Source organism: Lissotriton helveticus, chromosome 2_1 (genome assembly GCF_964261635.1).
Source record: "Lissotriton helveticus chromosome 2_1, aLisHel1.1, whole genome shotgun sequence".
Taxonomy (NCBI): domain Eukaryota; kingdom Metazoa; phylum Chordata; class Amphibia; order Caudata; family Salamandridae; genus Lissotriton; species Lissotriton helveticus.
Genome location: NC_136059.1, coordinates 962,523,138 through 962,542,361, shown reverse-complemented (window position 1 = coordinate 962,542,361; position 19,224 = coordinate 962,523,138). Strand labels below are relative to the sequence as shown.

The following is a 19,224-nucleotide window of genomic DNA, read 5'->3' as shown; positions in this document are numbered from 1 at the left end:
TTTTTAAATATATACGCATCGAGTCCTAAATAAATTTTACACACCGAGCACGTGTCCTTTCACTACTGTTTCCCCCTTTAGCGTGGTCTGATTTCAAGAGAAACTGGAGTTCTTTTACTTCTGCTTGTCACACCACTTAATGTAGTAGTACTCTGTGCTGCAGGTAAACCGCAGATGTGGCCTAATGACCAGAGCTGCCATCTAAGTCACGTAAATACAAAACATGTTGCATTACAAATGCTATAGGTGTCACATTCGCAAAAGTTATAACTATTGGCACTGTAAATGACAAAGCTATCAATTTAGCTATTTTAAAAACCAACACATAAATAACATTTTTCATTTACAAGACCAATAGCTACAACTTTTCTAAAGCGAGACCTATTGCATTCCCAATGCTTGTGTTCTGCTTGTTATAATTTTGTGTTCAGTGTTAAATGGCTGCGTTGTATGATATGCACTCCAGAAGCTACACTGGCTTAAGATGGTAGACAAATCCTGCACACCAACACAGAACACCACTAAGGAGCGCTATCAAAATAAAGTGAGAGGGTTAGTTGAATCTTGGGCACAATGCTTACAACCATGACACCTGCTGGCCCATAGTCCTTCCAGTAATGATTTGTTCTGAACAACCTACTTATTCTCAGGTGCAATAGGAATCTTTTTTAAAAGGTGAAGCCATGTCCTGAAAGCCTGTACCTTGCATTATGTGTTATTTATGGCTAGCTTTCTTTTACCAAATAAGAGAACAGTTCGCTCTCCCCGCCTAGTCACCTGGAAAATGTACTGAATCAAACAGGACTGCAACGATCAGCACCAGCAAAGAACAAATGCGAGGCTCATCACAAACCCACTCACTGTGTGCAAAAGAAGCCAGATCACGTCGCCGTTCTCTACAGCTGACTGACTTGGGTGTTTCTGTTTGAATACCCGCAAGCTTTTGAAAATATATGAGTCGTGGGTGCCATTTAGAGTAGCCACTGCTAGCCCTAGGTTACTGCTTTCAAGCCCTTCGATAGGACTAATCTATTTACCCCTCTTTTACAAGAAAATATGTCTCTGGCTTTTTCCAGTTATCTAGTAGCCATGTGAGTGTCGGTTATCAATTAATATTTATTTAACATGCAGCAAGCTCAACTTTTCAATAAGTTATAAAAACATACATGTCACCTCATCATGGTCACAGGTGCCATGTCATTTCTTTCGGTGTCATCTGGGAGTTAAATGACAAATGTCATTTCTGGGGCTACATATTTTGAACAAAGGGGGTCCCCTGCATGCGGGTAACTTGCCAAGAGCAGGGAGTGTACAATAAATCTTTAAAACATATCTTGAGAAAGAAAATATATAATTAAATTGCGGGCATATAAGAGCACACCGGTGACTTAACAAGACACTATATTTATCATGAATGTACTACAAACGATATCATATACTGAGATTTTATTATATCTAAAGTAGCAAAACATATATTTGGTATATATTAGGAAAAATATAAAAAATGAAATTTTCCACCCAACTGTTCACATTCCTATTATATAACAAATATAACAAATATTCATGCCCATAATGTGGAGCAATTCATCATGATGCTGATATAATTTAATATTGCCTACAGCTGAACATAAAATTAACCATTAGACATAAAATTCCCTATATAGAATGATATTGATTCATGGGTGGATAATCACCATACAACATTGTACTAGAAGGCTTAAAGGCAGGGCACGAGTCCTAAAAAAAGAAGTGGGGGGACTGACATAGTTTGGCAGCATGCAAGTGACATCACGGCACGCAACAAAACAGCGCACGACTTCACAGTGCATGACATCACGGCGCACAACTTCACAGAGCTCGACATCACACATGGCATCACAGAAATTGACAACATATAAAGTGGCATCAAAAGCCACGACTTTACAGGAAGTGGCATCACAAAAAGTGACATCAGGTCTAAAGCCCTCACATATATGTTTAGCAGGTCTATCATGTGTACGTTTGAGGGCATTGCGAGGACAATAGCACAGTGAGCTATGGAAGATATGTGACTTCTACGCCTTGCAATCCCCCGGTTTTATGTAACGCATCCTGTACGTTAATTTACAAACTTACATAGTTTATTGTACATGTAACATGTGCATGTTGATGTAAAGCACTCTGATACCCTGCATTGGAATGAGTAGGGCTATATAAGAAAAAATAGTGGTACTTAAATTATTCCAACACCTACTCAGGGGAAGTACGCTCTATATAAATGTAATTTGCTTTGCGTAAATACTGGGAAAGACCAACACATCTGATATTCTTACAGTGCACGCATATCTCCTAAACAGGGACTGAACAAAGTGAAAAGCTGCCTCTCTTAAGTATGTGTGAAGTGCTAACAAGGTGTGAGCCTTTGTTTCCCCTTCGCTTCATTTGCATCAGGTGTGAGGCTCTTGACTGCTCTCAGCCAAGAGACTCAAACAAAAGGAGGCCTGATGACCCCTCAAATTCGGCCTATGTTAAGGGCCCAGCGGGAGTCTTAAATAAGAAAGACCCCTCCCTGTCTGCACTGCACGTTGTCGCTTGGTGCAGATGGAAAGTAAACAACGTCCAGGCGCTGCTGAAAGTGTCCCAGTGTTTGGAAATGACACCGGGACGAGTTCAGCACATTATTCAGTGGATCCCAAATTCTTGTCAGGGTGGACGGCGTTCATCCTGTGAAAAAAGTGGGGGGACGCCGCCCACCCGTGTGTACCCCTGACCTGTGCCCTCCTTAAAGGTGTTACTACTACGCGCGCTTCGTCAAAATGCCTTCATCAGGAAGCCGTCCAGAAGGATACCTGTGGGGCCACACACGAAGCCAAGCCATAATATGAGTACAAGAGCACTCAGCGCTGAAAAGAATGTTAGCCAGTGCCCTTGGGTGCACGCAGGGGCGGCCTTAGGCATGTGCAAGCTGTGCACCTGCACAGGGCCACCAAACGCCAGGGGCCGCCACGCCAATATATATCCTTAATATAATAATCCTCTGAGGATGATACATATTTGCGTGGTGGCCCCTGGCAGGGATTTGGCGGCCTCCGGCTCTGTTCTACTTCCAAACACCCTGTACTGGATGGCTTGTTTAGTAATAGGTCAGCGTGAATAAAAGAGGCAGTAGAAACGAAAGTACTAGTTTAGTAAGTAAGAATAGGCACTTCCTGGAGTGGATAAGGCCTCAGCGAGGGGGGATTTTTCGTATTTGCGGTGAAACACAGGAGTCAAATTCGACCATAAGTTTCGGCAATCAGCCTTACAACTCGAACAGGAGCAATCCTGGCAGGTGGTCCAGTGGCATGGCAGCACTCACGCCTTCTAGTACAATGTCGTATGGTGATTATTCCCCCATGAATCAATATAATTCAATATAGGGAATACTATATCTATATCTAATGGTTAATATTATGTTCAGCTGTTAGCCATTTAATTATATATTTTCTGGCTCAAGATATGTTTTAAAGATTTCTGGTGCTACAGCAAGTCTCCTAAAAATGCGGCAGCTTTCTGATACACCCTTTTTCCTACCCAATGTTGTCCTTTTCCCCAGTCCTCACGTATGTTCACATCCGAGCCAACAGCAAGTGTGTGAGATTAGCATTGAGCTCTGGTTCACTCCAACTGAAGCGTCTCACAGTGAGGGAGTGTGGTGCGAGAGAGTGTGCGCGTGCATTTGTTCAGGCAAAAGTTCATTGCAGACGTCAGATCGGTGCCACATCCTTTCTCTTGCTGAATCTACAGAGGTTCACACAAAAAAAGAAGATGACGTGGTGCTGGGTGGGAATATGAGTGCACGGTAAGTAGCCATTGCTGTCTAGTCGGCACTTGTATCAGCCCTCTCTACTTCCTCCTCTCTAACAGCCACTCACCTCTTACCTTCCTCAGCTTGCTTGGAGTCTGGTACACAGCCCTTCGAAGGCCTGAGGTAAAAGAGAGCTGTGCACCTCTCTCTGTCCTAAGCCTTGGAAAGCGCTAGTATCATGCTGTGTGGATGAGCAGTCCCTGACGGACTATAACGGCTTCTCCACCAACTCTCTTCCATCTCCAAAACCAGCTGCAAGTCCGTCAGAAAAGGAACCCCTCAGTGGCATAGCAAGGGTGTCAGGCCCTTAGCCAAGCAGGGAAATGCTATAATTGCAGACTAGTAGCAAAATACAGCCCGAATTAGGGTCACAACCCTGGGCCCAGGTGCCACTTCCTCTCCCTCGCACTAGAACAGTTGCTTGGGGAGACAGATGCTTTCTAGTAGCTACTGCGAGGCTTTGGAATACTCTCCCTTTTACCATCAAGACCAGTCCAACCCTTTTAATTTTCCGAAAACAACTGAAAACTTGGCTCTTTGATCAATGATTCCATTCTGCATTAAACTTGTTAATTGATAATCCTCTGCGCCGAGACACCTTCGGGTATTTGTGCGCAATACAAATCTAATAAACATAAACATAAACTCCACCTCTTGCACTATTGAGGGTTAATCCCAGTGAAACTCTCCATACCTGGCTGAAAAGGTTTGCATTTCAGACAGATAGCCCCAATCAAGAGCCAGGAGATCGACCTATTGCAGACCGAGAAAAGCATGAATAAAAAAAGAACAGATGGCCGACCTCCATCAATGCCCTCATGTCCTGTAACAACATCATTATTATTTATTTATTTATTTGTAGAGTTTTATATAGCGCGAACTTGACCCGAAGGTATCCGAGCGCTTTACATAGTTGGGAGGGGAAACAGTTTACCCAGGTTACATATGCGTAAATACAATTATATAGGATAAGATCAAATATAAACAATAGCATACAAAGAGGTATATGGTGTCTAGTGATAGTAATACGTGTGACATATGAAATGAAAGCAGTTATCGAGAATAATCACCTATACATGTAAGTGGTGTGTATGAGGGAAGAGCGGGAAAAGGGTATGTCGCCTTGTGTCGCGCTTTGTGCGTCAGCTGTGTGTAAGATAAAATAAGCAACAAAAAAGTCAGCATAACAAATGGCCTAAGTACCAAGATAAACCAATACATGAGCAAAAATAAACAAATCGGCGTAATTTACCCGTGAAAAACTAACAAAAAGCAGTAGAAATATCACAGCATAAGCTGCATGATGATATAAAGCCCACAACAGCTAGTTCCATCTCATAACCCATGCTTTACCAACACCAGAAAAGCCCTCCCTTCCTTCAAAGAGCACCAAATGCACACACAATAGGAACCTGTGTATAACCTGCCTCGTGTAATAATCTTGAACTATGCCCTAGCGATCAGGTCCAGTGTTTAGCACTCAGCCTAGTTTGTGCACTGGAAGTACCTTTATATACACACTCACACAGGGGTTGTGCCCACCCCAGCCCCTACTGGGAATGAGCAACGTGCTGTGGTGGTGCTATCATGTCTGCGGGAAGCACGTGAAGCCATCAGCATCTGCAGAGCGTTGAGCGGCAAAGTATCTTCAGTATGCACAAGCGTGAACTTGTGTGTGTGGAGTAGTGAGTGTGGTGTTCCAGGCATACTGTAACCAGCCTTAGCAGTGGCATAATGGTTACCGTGGCATACTGTGGGCACTCTTGACATTTTGGAAGCTGTCTTGGCACTCTGTAAAGATGTCCTGGCAAGACAGAAGTAGTTTTTGCATAATGATGGTGGCCGTCCCAGACATAGTGGCTGCTATCTCTATCACAAGGGTGAAGGGAAAACGGCTTTGGGAGCTGAAAGGTCACTGCTTACAAATGTGATGTTCAAGAGGTATGACCTTGAATCCAGCCAAGCCAGATCCTGCTTCTGAAGTGGATACATTGAGTACGATAAACTGGCTTATAGTACTGTTTCTTATTTAGAGCACTTAAAAATAGCAGAAGTATGCAATTTAGAAATATATATAAATATGTTACCATTATTATTATTTTTGGGAATATTGTGATCCAGGCGTGGGGCATCTAGTCGTGGTACTTTGTGAGTCTTCTTGGTATTATAGTGACCTCTCCTTGGTATAATGGTGGTGGTGGCCAGGGCTGGACTGGAAACTCAAAGCAGCCCTCGCAAATGTTGTCAGACCAGCCCCGTACGGTGCGTTGAGAACATGCATAGCAAGCTAGCCTGACCCTGAAAGTGGGTTATGGGGTGATTCGCCTCAGAAAAATGTGGGGGGGGGGAAATTGCAAAAATTGTGCATTTTTCAACACATTTTTCATTATATATTCAAATGTATTTTAAAACATAGCAAATGATAACCCTACAGTGCACCGGGATATCCAGTCGTACCCACAGACATTCGTACAGAGAACAAAAATAAAATGCAGACCGTGGTACATTGTGGCACTTCTTGGTATTATAGTGACCTCTCTGTGTATAATGGTGGCACTGGACAGGACCGGACAGGGAACTCAAAGCAGCCCTGGCAAATTTTGCAAGATCAGCCCCATACGGTGCGTAGCGAGCAAGCACTGCGAGCGAGCCTGACCCTTGTGAGAGGGGCTGGGGGTGTTTTTCCCCCACCCAAGAAAGGGGGAGGGGTTACTCCCCCCAAGAACATTTGGAACGATGGTGCATTTTACATCCCATATTTCATTATATATTCAAATGTATTAACTTTTAAAGTGTAGTTAAAGATGACCTTACGCTGCACCACAATACTCAGTCATAGCAATAGATATTCTAACAGAGAACACCAGTCTCCATATACTGCATAATTCTGCTTCCAGAAGGGATGAGTGGCCTGACTGATGGCCGAGTAAGAAGCAGATCCAGTGAGCTCCCACAGTAGCATTTCATCCGTGCATAATCCTGCAGCTCGATGCATCAAGTGCCACAAACGATCCCCCTGAGTGGCGGAAACGCTTCCACTTAAATCGGAGAAAAGAAAAGCAGCTGAATCAATGAAGACGTAAATGGAAATCGGGCAAGCACACCAGGAGCCAACATCCAAAATGGTGGCCCGACATGCTTGAAGCTCTCCCGTTCACCAGAGATCACAAGAGAGTGGGCCGACATCAGACCAAAGAGATCTGGGCATGGCTCAACCCGGGACAGTCCGAACCAGAAAAATGGAAGACGGAGAGTCAGAGACAAGAAGGCTGGGATGCGCGGGCCCCCGAGTCGGCTGAGTGGTGTCTATCCAAGGTAAGAACAAGAGACTTTGGACACAGGGGAGGAGACCGCGAGCCGGTGGGGAGACCAATCAGCCCCCAGTGGGTCCTGCTGCAGATATGGGCTGCGGAGGAGGCTCAAAGCCGGGACATCTCTGTCCCTCCCACCCGCTGCCCACTAGCGTGGTTCTGAAGAGGCCCGGGCATTAGACCCTAAACGGAGGCCCCAAAGGGAGGAAGAAAGAGAGCAGAACCAAGCCAGGAACAGGGAGAAAAAAACTGATAACTGCATCACAGCATCATCCGCTGTAGAGACCCGGAGACAAGAGACCATTAGAAGTGCAAAAGGAAAGAGGCAGAAGTCTGCAGCGGTACGCCACATAAGTCGCCACTAGCAAAACACAAGCTGTAAACTGCGGCAACAAGGTGGAAGGGGACAGGTGGGAACCTGACACCAAAGAAAGAGACAGGCAGGCCCTGATAGAGTAACTGGGCTGGGTCTTTGGGAAGTGACAAGAACTGGCCGGGATCGAAGAGGCAGCAAGGCATCACAGGCCTCTAATAAGCATAACACCAGCCTGCCCCACGAGACAAAAATACCTGAAAAAATGTCCCAGGATAGGAGAACCTGAACCCGTACCCCTCCCCCTGCAACTACAGACCACAGAAAGATGAGGCCCTGTGATCCTTGTTGCACTCTAGCCCTGTAGGGCCTGGAAAAAACGGCTAATACTGAGTCCTGTGCCACTTCACCTGGGGGGCAAAAGACGGGGGCAATCACCCAAGATGATGGCCAAGGATAAAGATCCCAAACACCCAATGCAAAGGAAAATGGACCGTTACACAAAAATACTGACAACACAGGCAGAACCGGTTGAGTACACAACCTCCATCAGGCATTACCATACTCCTTCAAGCGATTCAAAGTTCCAGAAAAGCCCTAGAGTGTAAGATCATAGAGGTCTGCCCCGAAGTGACACTCCTCCGTCAAGACTTGCGCAAGGTGTCTGAAAGAGTGACAGAGGTAGAGACCTGAGTCTCAGAAGTGGAAGACACAGTGAAAGACCTCAAGAAAGGGATGAAGGAAATGCCTTGCACTATCATGGACATACTGTGGCGAATTTATGATGCAGAAAATAGGGCCAGGAGAAATAATCTCACCTTCGCTGGCTTTCCGGAAAGGACAGAGGAGACCAATACACCAGTATGCCTAGCTACCTGGCTCAGAGACATCATCCCAGCAGAAAACTTCTCCACCTGTTTCGTAATAGAGCCATACCGTGCACTTAGCGCAAAACCTCCCCCTGGAGAGGCTCCAAGACTGATCATTGCGAAGCTACTTAATTTTATTGACAAAGACATGATCATACGCAAAGTGCGTCACAAAGGTGAGGTCAGATATGAAAACTCAAAGATCATGACCTTCCCAGCCGACAGTTGCAAACTGCAAAGACAGCGTCGAACATTTGATGCAGTTATGGCCGAACTCAGGGCCTTTCATATTCAATATATGCTTCTTTTTCCAGTAAAACTAAAGGTGATTTATCTGGGATAATCATATTTTTTTTCAAAACCCAGAAGAGGTCTGGGTAGAAGAGAGACTAACCCTCTGGCCCACGAGAGAACCGACAATATACAAACAGAAGGACCAGAATATGGAAGAGAGGCACCTGAAACCACGCCGAAAGAAACACAAGACCAAAAGCCGGACAAGACGGATAGAAGGAGGAACACCTTACACCCTCAGGAAGGCCACACAAGACAAAAGACGCCTTGCTCAAGAGGAAGGCGCACAGCCCAAATCGGGAACTAAGGCCATACAGTGGGCCAAATCCCCAGACGCACATACAGACTCTTGGGACCCACTGGCGGCTGAAATACTGACCCTGGAGAGAATTGAAGATAGCGAGTTACAGATGGAGAAAAACATACCGCCAGACTCCTTTATCTGTTACGAACCGCGGCTGCAGCTACAGATTCAGAAGTCGACAGTTGAGATATATAGCTATACCTGTAAGTTAGATGAGACCCTCATGAGTCACATCTAGAGAGGCACACTGACACACACTAATACTTGATGCCAAAGGTGAATAGACCGCAGGAAGGGAATGGCCCTTCCCGGCCCATAGCTGAGGTCAACAGCTGCTTTAGGTTCTGTATATGATGCATGTTTCTTTTTATGCAATAACATCGTATACGTTTGATTTCTTGCAATTCCATCGGGAGATTATTCCTTATTGGTTGCTGCTGGTTGCCACTGCCAATGCTCAATGCAGCTCCAACTACAAATGACTGCTTATTGCTATGTATTACTTGCCCCAATGTTCTGCATGCACTCCCTTATGCCACAATTCTCTGCCCGAACTGCCCGCTGACCCGTGCTTTGATGCCTATATGATGTCCAAATGTTTAAGATGTGTACAAATGTGTATTGTGTGGTTGGCTCTTCTCAGTGCTGTTCAATGACGAAAAATTAATAAATAAAGGTTTAAAAAAAAAAAAACATACCGCCAGACTCGAACCCGACAGATCTGGGAACTGGCACTTGAACTCAGACAGGACGGTAACTATGAACCAAAATGTGCCCCACGAAGGCAACAAGTATTTTTACATTTGATTAGCATAGGTAATTGACTCAAATGATATAAGAGTTGGGGGTTTAAAATACTGGGCTTAGTTGTGGGGGTAGACGACAGACCACCCAGCCTTCTCTGGCTGATAGCCGCTTCTGCAGATGGGGAGGCGTGATGCTGAGGGGGGATTGAGGGAGGGGGGTTATTGGGCTGAAATTCAGTTATGATTAAGTTGTTTACTTTATAGTTCAGGAGTCGCACAGGCTACCAGAAAATAGAACCCCCATTGGATACCCAATTCCGTGAGAAGTTGCTAACCTTCCCTGAGGAGGAAACACAAATGTATCATAGAACCAGACATACACTAGTCCACCACCCAGACTTTACGGTACTGAAATGTTAACGGGCAGGGAGGTAAAATCAAAAGGGGATGGTGATGCAACTCATCAAAAGGCTCCACCCGGATATAGCGATGCTCAAGGAAATACACCTTAAAGGCACACAATATAGATTTCTCATCCGGGATGCATATACAGTGTTGGCACATGCGAGATACACCACAGGGTCGATAGGAGTTGCCATATTGATCAAGAAAGCCATTCCTTTCCAAACTACACACCTTTGGCAGGACCCTATGGGCAAATATGTGGGAGTGACTGGACAATGGGAAATAAAGGAGGTAACCTTGATATGCATATATGGTGTTGGCACGTGCGGGATACACCACAGGATCGATAGGAGTAGCCATATTGATCAAGAAAGCCATTCCTTTCCAAACAACACACCTTTGGCAGGACCCTATGGGCAGATATGTGGGAGTGACTGGACAATGGGAAATAAAAGAGGTAACCTTAATATGCGTATATGCACTGGCCAGACTCCAAGCAACGACCAGGAGCAAAGTTGTAGACATTCTGCTTGAGTCGCCCTCTACCCTTCATATAGTGGGGAGGGGGGATTTTAATGACATAGTGGATCCCACAGTAGACCGATCGGGGTGGGGACCTACCAAATCCACACCCCTGTCGAGGTTCGCAAGCACCATGGGTTTGGTGGATACGTGACGCCACATATATCCACAGACAAAACAACTGTCCTACCACTCTGGAGCACACAACGCATACTCCAGATTAGACTACGTCTTTATTCCCAGGGTCGTACTAAATGAGATTGGGCAGGCTTAATACGCCGTGAGGGGTCTTTCTGACCACTCCCCACTTCTTTTACAAATGAGTGAGAGGCCCGGGCGGGGATAAGGGATTGCGTCTTAACGCCTGGGAACTACAGGTCAGTAAAGTGTTGGGAGGCATTCGGACGGACACAGAAATATATTTCCAAGAAAATGCGAGCACAGTCTCTTCGGGGTGATAGCGTGGGAGGCATACAAGTCGGTGCTGCAGGCCTGAGCCCAAAGCAGTATCGCCTGGGAAAAGTAAAAGAGGAGTAAACGTTTAGAAGACATGTAACACAAGATATTAGAGCTTGAGAAACAAGCAAATTTAAGGGAATGACTCCACGCTAACCCGTAAACTGAACACTTTGAGACAGGAATACAGGGATATAGCCATGGACTACGCCAGAAAACAAAGCCTGGACATACTCTATCACCTCTACAAAGTGGGAGACAAGGGAAATTACTGGCCGGGATAAGTTAGAAAGAGATGCAAGCTAGATGGGTGGGAGAAATTGTAGATAGGTAAGAGAAAGCCAGGGTATGCTCAAACCACTGACATTAGCGTGGCTCTCGCATTTGCTGACTACTATCGGCACTTTTACACAGCCCACTACCTAAGATCCAACACAAAGATAGAAGAATACCTAGGGTCAGTCCAGACCCCAACATGGGGGGTGCAGGGGGGGGGACACAAGAACAGAAGTCTGACTTGACTTTGACAGAAATTCAAGAGGCAGTGGTGAAACTGCATCCGAGGTAGACACCCCGACCCTAATGGGTTACCGTCCGAACTCCATAAGCTCTGAATTGACCTTATAGACCCCCATGTGCACCAGCTCTTCACAGAGGCACATGAGGAAGGCATCCCACCCCCAGATCTCAGATTGGCAACTATAGGAAGGCAAACCCCATGACCAATGTGGCTCATACAGACCTATCTCAATATTAAACACCGAAGTGAAGATGCTGGCCACAATCCTAGCAACACTCCTCCTCAAGCACATCACATCACTAGTCCATGACGATTAATCGGGTTTCATGCTGGGTCAAGCCACCCGACTGAACCTCTAAAGGACACGTAATTGGTTAATGAAGGTAAATGACCATGACACACCCCACATATTCCTATCACTAGACTCAGCAAAAGCGTTTGACATGGTACAGTGGCCTTTTCTAGAACGTTCTCCGGCCAAATTTGGGATAAGTCCAAATTTCTGTAGTTGGGTAGCACTCCACTACAATCAACCCAAAGCCACGGCGAGAGTAAACAGAGTACGATCAGCAACATTGCCCATCTTACGGTGAACGAGACAGGGATGTCCCATCTCACTACTTCTCTTCGTACTTACACTTGAATCCCTCACCTGTAGTATCTGAGGCCACCTGGAAATCCTGGGATTCCAAACGGTTCCTACTGACGAAGAGGAGGAAAAGATTTCCCTTTATGCTGACGACATTCTCCTATATGTCCCCAAACCGGATACAGTAATTCCTACTCTATTCGATACCACAGTAGAATATGGCACTCCGGGTACAAAATAAACTGGAACAAGTCCACACTCTACTGTCCTAAAAACACTCCGATATACTGCCCGTTGCCCGCGAAAGTCGTTCAGAAGGGCTTTCAATACTTAGGAATCGTTATAACCCCACAAAGAGAGAAATGTAGGCCTAAAAACCTTGTAAAAGTCCTACAAAACTTTAAACAAGACGCAGAACGCTGGAAAGACCTCTCCCTCTGTCTGCTCGGAAGAGCGTCCATCTTTCAAATGATCACCTTACCCCAATTGCTATACGCCCTCATTATTTGCCAAGCTGGAAAGGGGACTCAGATCCCTACTATGACAAGGAGGTCACCTCAGAATTGCGCTTAAAACATTGCAGCGAAACCCCTAAAATGGGGGGGATTGCGCTACCAGATGTAGAAGCCTACTATTGGGCCTCCCTCCTCGTTACCATAAATGAATGGTTATAGAGCCAGAGACCACCCAACATTCCGCCTGGAGAAGGAATCAATGGCACCGCATACACATCTACACTATCTTTACGGGGGAAGGGAATCCCTAACTTACTGGCAACAACACAAGTTACTTTAGAGGCATGGCCGAGAGCAACGAAAACTATAGGCTGGACGAGCCGGGCTACAAAGACCACACCGCTCTGGGAAGGGGGAGGATTCAAGGAACTATGCAAACTAAAGGGGTTCGAGACCTGGGACCGCTTGGGCATCTCCACGTAACGGATGTAACGGACCCAGGGGAACTCAAAACCTGGACTATGCTTAGTCAGGAATATGGCCTACATAAATCCCAATTTATCAAATATGCGCAGCTGTGCCATGCTTTGCGGGCAGAGGGTATACAGTGCATGAAATTGCTGGAGTATGCCCCACTAGAGGGAAGATTACTTCAGGAAGAGGTCATGTCTCTCTCACCTACAAAACTATTAACAATAACATGCCGGACAGATTGGGGGGATTGTGAGGAAGGTGGGAAAAGGATATCGGGCCCCTGGAAAACATAGATTGGGAGGCGGCACTAATGCACCCCAGAGAGGCAGCTATCAAGGCAAGGTTGCCCCACGTACAGTATAAGATGCTAGATAGAATGTATAATGATAAAGAAAAATTACACAAGATGGGAAGATCAGAATCGCCATACTGCCCCACCTGTAAAACTGTCACAGGTTACTTTTTCCACAAGATATAGGCCTGTCCCGCGATACAGCCATATTGGAAGGCCATAATTAAGACATTGGGGACAATATTGGAAACGACACTGCCGGTCGAACATGGATTTGCCCATATCGAGAATTCCAGGTGAGGTAGACATTAACAGGAGCCCAACTACTTTGTTTGCTAAACATAAATGAACATGTGCTGTTGATCACATACAGAGATGCACTGTGAAATAGCTTGGGGAAACGATAATGTTGTCTAACAGCTGAGACTCTGTATTACGAAATATCGTGCACATTCTGGAGCATGTTATCCTTCCCAGGAAATGTGTTGGAACATATGATTGCTGGGCCGTCTTATTACGGGCGTTAGGAATATGGTCACCATCGGGAAAGACTTAACTAACACTATTTTCCAGAGTATATCTAAATACGAGTCCTCCGTTTTTCGTGGCTAATTAGAAATGATATATATGGCTTCTGTTATAGATAAGCTGGACGTGTAACAGAGGTTGGGCTGATGTGATATACGATTTTATTAAAAGCATGACTCTGTTTGATCACTTAACCAGCATGCTACATATAATACTGATGTGTGCGTGACTCAAACCTGGTATTCAATGAATATAATTATCAGAGACATTTTTTACTCTGTTTTGGTCTAAACATTTGTCTGAAACTGGTGCTTGCGGTGTGGACAATTTTTTAAATATCTTTTGTATTATCTTTTAGGGCAGTCACCTATCATAGTGACCTGAATAAACTATCGGGATTTTTGGAATATACTGTGCACATTGAACCACTAGTGATGTGTACCAAGGTAAAGTGGTGTCGGCTCCATCTGAATATAGTTTTTGTTTCTATTTGTATACGATGATATGGTGGTGACTAGAGTTGTTATTATATTGCAGAGACAGTGAATCTTTCACGCAAAAGTGGGATACCATTCAAAAGCGTTTCTTTGAGGATATTCGTAGTGAATGGATTGATGCCTTATATTCTTTTAAAGGTATTTATGGTTTGACAGTTAACCATAACTGTACATGGTTGGCTATCTTTTAATTGAGGATATGGTCATATTACTGACAGTGTATCTATATGTTTTTCATATTAGTGTTGATACATTATGATCCTGGGACAACAGTGATCGATTTAAAGATTTGTGGGTTGTGGAATCTGGTGAGGATCTGATACAGTAATGTCTCTATGGTCATAAGTGGCAGACACTTCCGGGGTGTTCTTGCTCCTAAACTAGTTTGCTGGGCTTATAGCAGCAACTTTGGCAATAATAATTCTATCTTTGTCCTTGCTTGTAATGCATGGCCATTATAATATGGTAATGACTAACTATGGGTGCTAAAGTTGGGCTTTCTTCTTTCTTGAGTCTTTTAGGAACACATTGGGTGTAGTACTCACTTTTCTGTTTTTCTCCCTATTTGGGTTCTTTTTTGATTTCTGCTTTATACGGAGGCAGTTTTCTGATAGGGGGATTATTACACTATGAGCAATCATTTAAAGCGTAACACCATGAGCGTCACTTTATGTCTGTATATTGAACACTGTTGTTTTTCTTTCATAAGTGTTACAAATGAAACGTGATTATACATATATTGTGTTTGCAGCCCTGAGGAAGCCCCTTGTGGGGCGAAACGCGTTGGCTGTTTTAATCCATCATTATATACTATCTGTGGCACAAAGAAGCTATTAAAGGATCATCTCTTTGAAATCACAGAAGAATCCGGATTGATTTATGTGCTGTGCATTTATGCTTTATAATTCCTATGTTGCCTCTCTGTGCATTTTGTATTGCCCAACTACTTTTCACCTCCCTAGGACTGGCGGTAGCCAAGAGTGATGTGGCCAGGCGATGGGGAGTAGTGGAGAATCCTACAATTCAGGAATGGACAAGAGGGATGGACCTCTAAATGGCCACTAAACACACTACATGACTAAGTAGGGACTGCCCCACAAAATTCAGCAAAATATGGGGTCCGTGCAGACGACACTTTGGGCTTGATCTATGGGAAGACACGCAACAGCGCATGTTACAATCCCCAGGGGGTGCCCTTATGGTTAGAAATGGAGAACTGCCCAAGTAGTGAATGTACCTTGTTGTCCCTCACTCCCGGCCCCATAGGGGAGATTAGATGTCATGAAAGAGCAACAGTACTGATTCAAACTAATGCAATGGTATGGGAATGGGAGGATTCTGACAGCGATGGCTGGGTATTTATGCGAGCAACAGTTGTAGTACTGTCTGTTGAATGTATGAACATGTAAAATAAAGAGATTTAAAAAAAAAAAGATAATAATTCTGCTTCCAGAAAGTTGTCAGAAGCCAAATTATAATTATCATTTGAAAACCATATGGAGAAACTAATAACTTGCAAAGGGAAAAGGTAGGGTAGGAGTTTACCTCCCAAAGAACGTATTTTTATCAATTTTCTATGATTGTAGAAAATAGTGTACTGTAAAAAGGATTGCTTGCTTAGTGAATAACCAAGCCAAAATAGAATGAATAAAAATGAAACTAACAGTAAACAAATGCTCACTGTTCAACATACGACCACTTTCAAGATGTTTGTAAGTTGGGTGGGTTGAAATTTCTTAGTGTGTTCTATAGCAAATCGTAACGCATTTATTTTCAAGTCTCGTTAGCTTAACTGAACCTAAAGTGGGTACCACGCACAGAAGAAAGCTTGAACAGGGTCGGAGTCACACAAAAAACGTCTGCAATAATTGGCCTCTGCACAGAAAATTAAATTACAAAGTGGTTTTAGATCACAAAATGCATCATAATAATACATTCTCTTTAATTGCAATGTACTTACCCGTGACCTTTTCTTCTTATCAGCTGAAAACTCTTTTATGGCTGTTCGTGTAGAGAATTCTATCTTTGGTGCAATGCCCTTAAAAAGTAAACACAAGTGCAGTGAGAAGAAAGAGGCCGTTATCCACTGTAAATGGTAGTCGACTTCAAAAATATGTCAAGCATAGTAAATCTAAAACCAACAGTATGATGACACATTTACCCTAGCTACTTTGCAATACCATCCCCATATCATAATCTATGGTAAGCAAACACTGGCAGAGATAATAGGACTGGCTTTAATCTGTGGTAAACAAACACTGGTAAAGCTAATAGACTGGCTTTAATCTGTGGTAAACAAACACTGGCAAAGCTAATAGATTGGCTTTAATATGTGGTAAATCAACACTGGCAAAGCTAATAGGACTGGCCTTGAATCCTAAGACACACAAACAGCATGTACGCATACCTGTGTCGTAGCACATTAAAGCTAGACTTATTGGTTTTGCCAATCACTGACAAAGGAAATAAACCTGAGCTGAGAGCTTGGACTGTGGGTGAAATTATGACTTTATTTAAATATTTTGCTGAGGACGTGGCTGGGCACTTTCAGGATTCGGAATGCTTTTTGTTCCTAGAACATTTGGGGTAAGACGAGACAACATGATGAAAGTGGAGGTCCCGATCTCTCTCTGTGCTGTAATTGAATGCTCAGGGCCCGATTCACAAAGAGCCTCCGCAGTCGTGGCGGAGGCTCTGCAGTTGTGGCGGAGGCCCCGCACTCGTGGAGGAATCTCTCCAATGAGAATTGCAGGGCAGAGATTCCACCACGACCGTGGAGACCCTGCCACGGCCACAGAGCCTCCGCCACACCTCCGCAGCCTCTGCAACGACTGCGGAGGCTCTTTATGAATCACCATAGCCTGCTACAGGCAAACGTTGATGGTTTCTGTATTGCATACAAAAAACGAGCTGGAGGCTTACATACCCAACTCATTGCTTACTAATAAACACAAAGCAAACTAGGGAACGAGTATTCTCCACAAGACCGGTTTTGCAAGACCTTCTGTCCCTTCAGCAAACAGAAGGAGAATAGGGTTGGCATTTACCCAATTGCCTCAAAGGAGGTTGGCTTGCCTGCTAGAAGAGCCATTGAGTAACATGTATTAAAATGAAAGCGGAATACATGAGGCGTCATCCCTTCCGCCCCTCCCCTTACTTCTGAAAGAGTCTAAAACTGTTTTTTCAGGGAGGTCAACGCTGAAGAGGCTGGGTGCTTGTCTTCGGGAAAAACCCAGAGGAGCGGCCACCATGGCAATTTTGGGAAATACAAAGAGGTGCCTCTATCACCAGGATGTCTACCATGTCTAAGCAAGGGAGCCTGTTGGTGCTCTCCATGTCAAATTGTGCTTGATCATTGAGCGTTTATCAGCTGTCTGAGGAGGCCCTGCTCAGTCCTGCATTTAGTATTCAATATCCTACCAGTACCTGGTCTTCTCTGAGACCCCACTTATTTGGGACCGTGGAAAACATTGAGCCCTCTCATTTAAGAGAGGCAGATTGAAATAAAGCACCCATTGCTTGGTCACTCACTTTAACAATCAGGGAGCCTGACAGCTTCTTGCTGCTGCTGCCATCTCTGTAAGAAGCACATGCGAACATCTGTGTGCAAGCACACCCACAGCATCAACCTGATCACACACACCGGGAAAGAGAAAAAGCAGTGGGGGAGAGGGAGAGGGAGAGGGAGAGGGAGAGGGAGAGGGAGAGAGAGAGAGAGAGAGAGAGAGAGAGAGAGACTGTGTCCAAGCACACATGCAATCGAAGAAGAGCGCGAAGTAGCTGCTGTGATCAAGGAGATGATTCAATTTGTTTCTCTCTCCCCTTTGGTGTAAGTAAATGCAAAATATAAACAGCTGCAAAATGCTGTGAGCTGATACCAGAATGTGAAGAACATCATACATATTTCGGCACTGCCTGATCGGGCCTACCCAAATCAGTCCCTTTATGTACACTGTGTGCTGTATGTTTATGTGAGATCTCACAACCTCTACAGCTATAAATAACTAGACCTAAAAACAGTCATCCCTGCTTTTTCGCATATTTAAAGTCAACGTACGTGCACAAATGATTTGAGTTAAACATGCAGGCAATTCACAAATGGTTAATTTGCACTTTTACACTGATTGACTCACATACAATATTATCCTGCAATGGATTAATATTGCTTTTGGGAAAATCCTACTCCAACAGCACGCAGTTGGTGTTCCAGTGGAGGGATTGCAGGAGAGTTGAAGAACACACACAAACTCAATCATTTATTGGAATGTAAAGCATGGTCTACCTATTCCCCACCCTGGCAACTGTCAATAATGTACTCTTGAATACAGCAGGAGTAAATCCCTTTGAAGGGAGAGAAGGGGCTTAGAACGCCAAGTAATTTGCTGGGGTTCTAAAGAAAAAGATCTCCACTTTGAGGAAAATATTTTGCCCATGGAGAAGACAAACCAAAAAAAAATTGCAATTGCACAAATGTGAAGGATTATTCATGTTCACATTTGATCATTATGGAAAACTGAAAGGCCTTCACAATCACAGTAATTCACAACAGATTTTCACAAGCACTCCTAGAAACCTGCAAATGGGAATTCCCCAAAAAAATCTGAAATCTGCATGCTTTTATGGCATAAATAGGGCAATTAATAATGAAATAAATCTTCATAGAGTAAATTAGTCGAATGTATTCAGAGGTAGTGTAGAGAGACTGATTAACACAAATGCGCACACAATGGCAATGCCTGATATCGAATGCACATCTATCTGTAAGGTCATCCGGATCATTGTATGAAAAATTCTACAGAGATGCTCTCCAGGCAATAATCCTC

At 44.3% G+C, this 19,224-nt stretch overlaps 1 protein-coding gene across 4 annotated transcripts in view; it reads right to left on the bottom strand.

Annotated features, from left to right (window-relative positions):
• SPATA6L (spermatogenesis associated 6 like) overlaps positions 1–19,224 on the bottom strand; it is a 690,230-nt gene that overhangs the window by 378,228 nt on the left and 292,778 nt on the right. For all 4 annotated transcript variants that reach the window (XM_078677396.1, XM_078677397.1, XM_078677398.1 and 1 more), the window contains exon 6: positions 16,362–16,439. In XM_078677396.1, the coding sequence (XP_078533522.1) occupies positions 16,362–16,439 (78 nt within the window). The remainder of the gene's footprint in view (positions 1–16,361; positions 16,440–19,224) is intronic.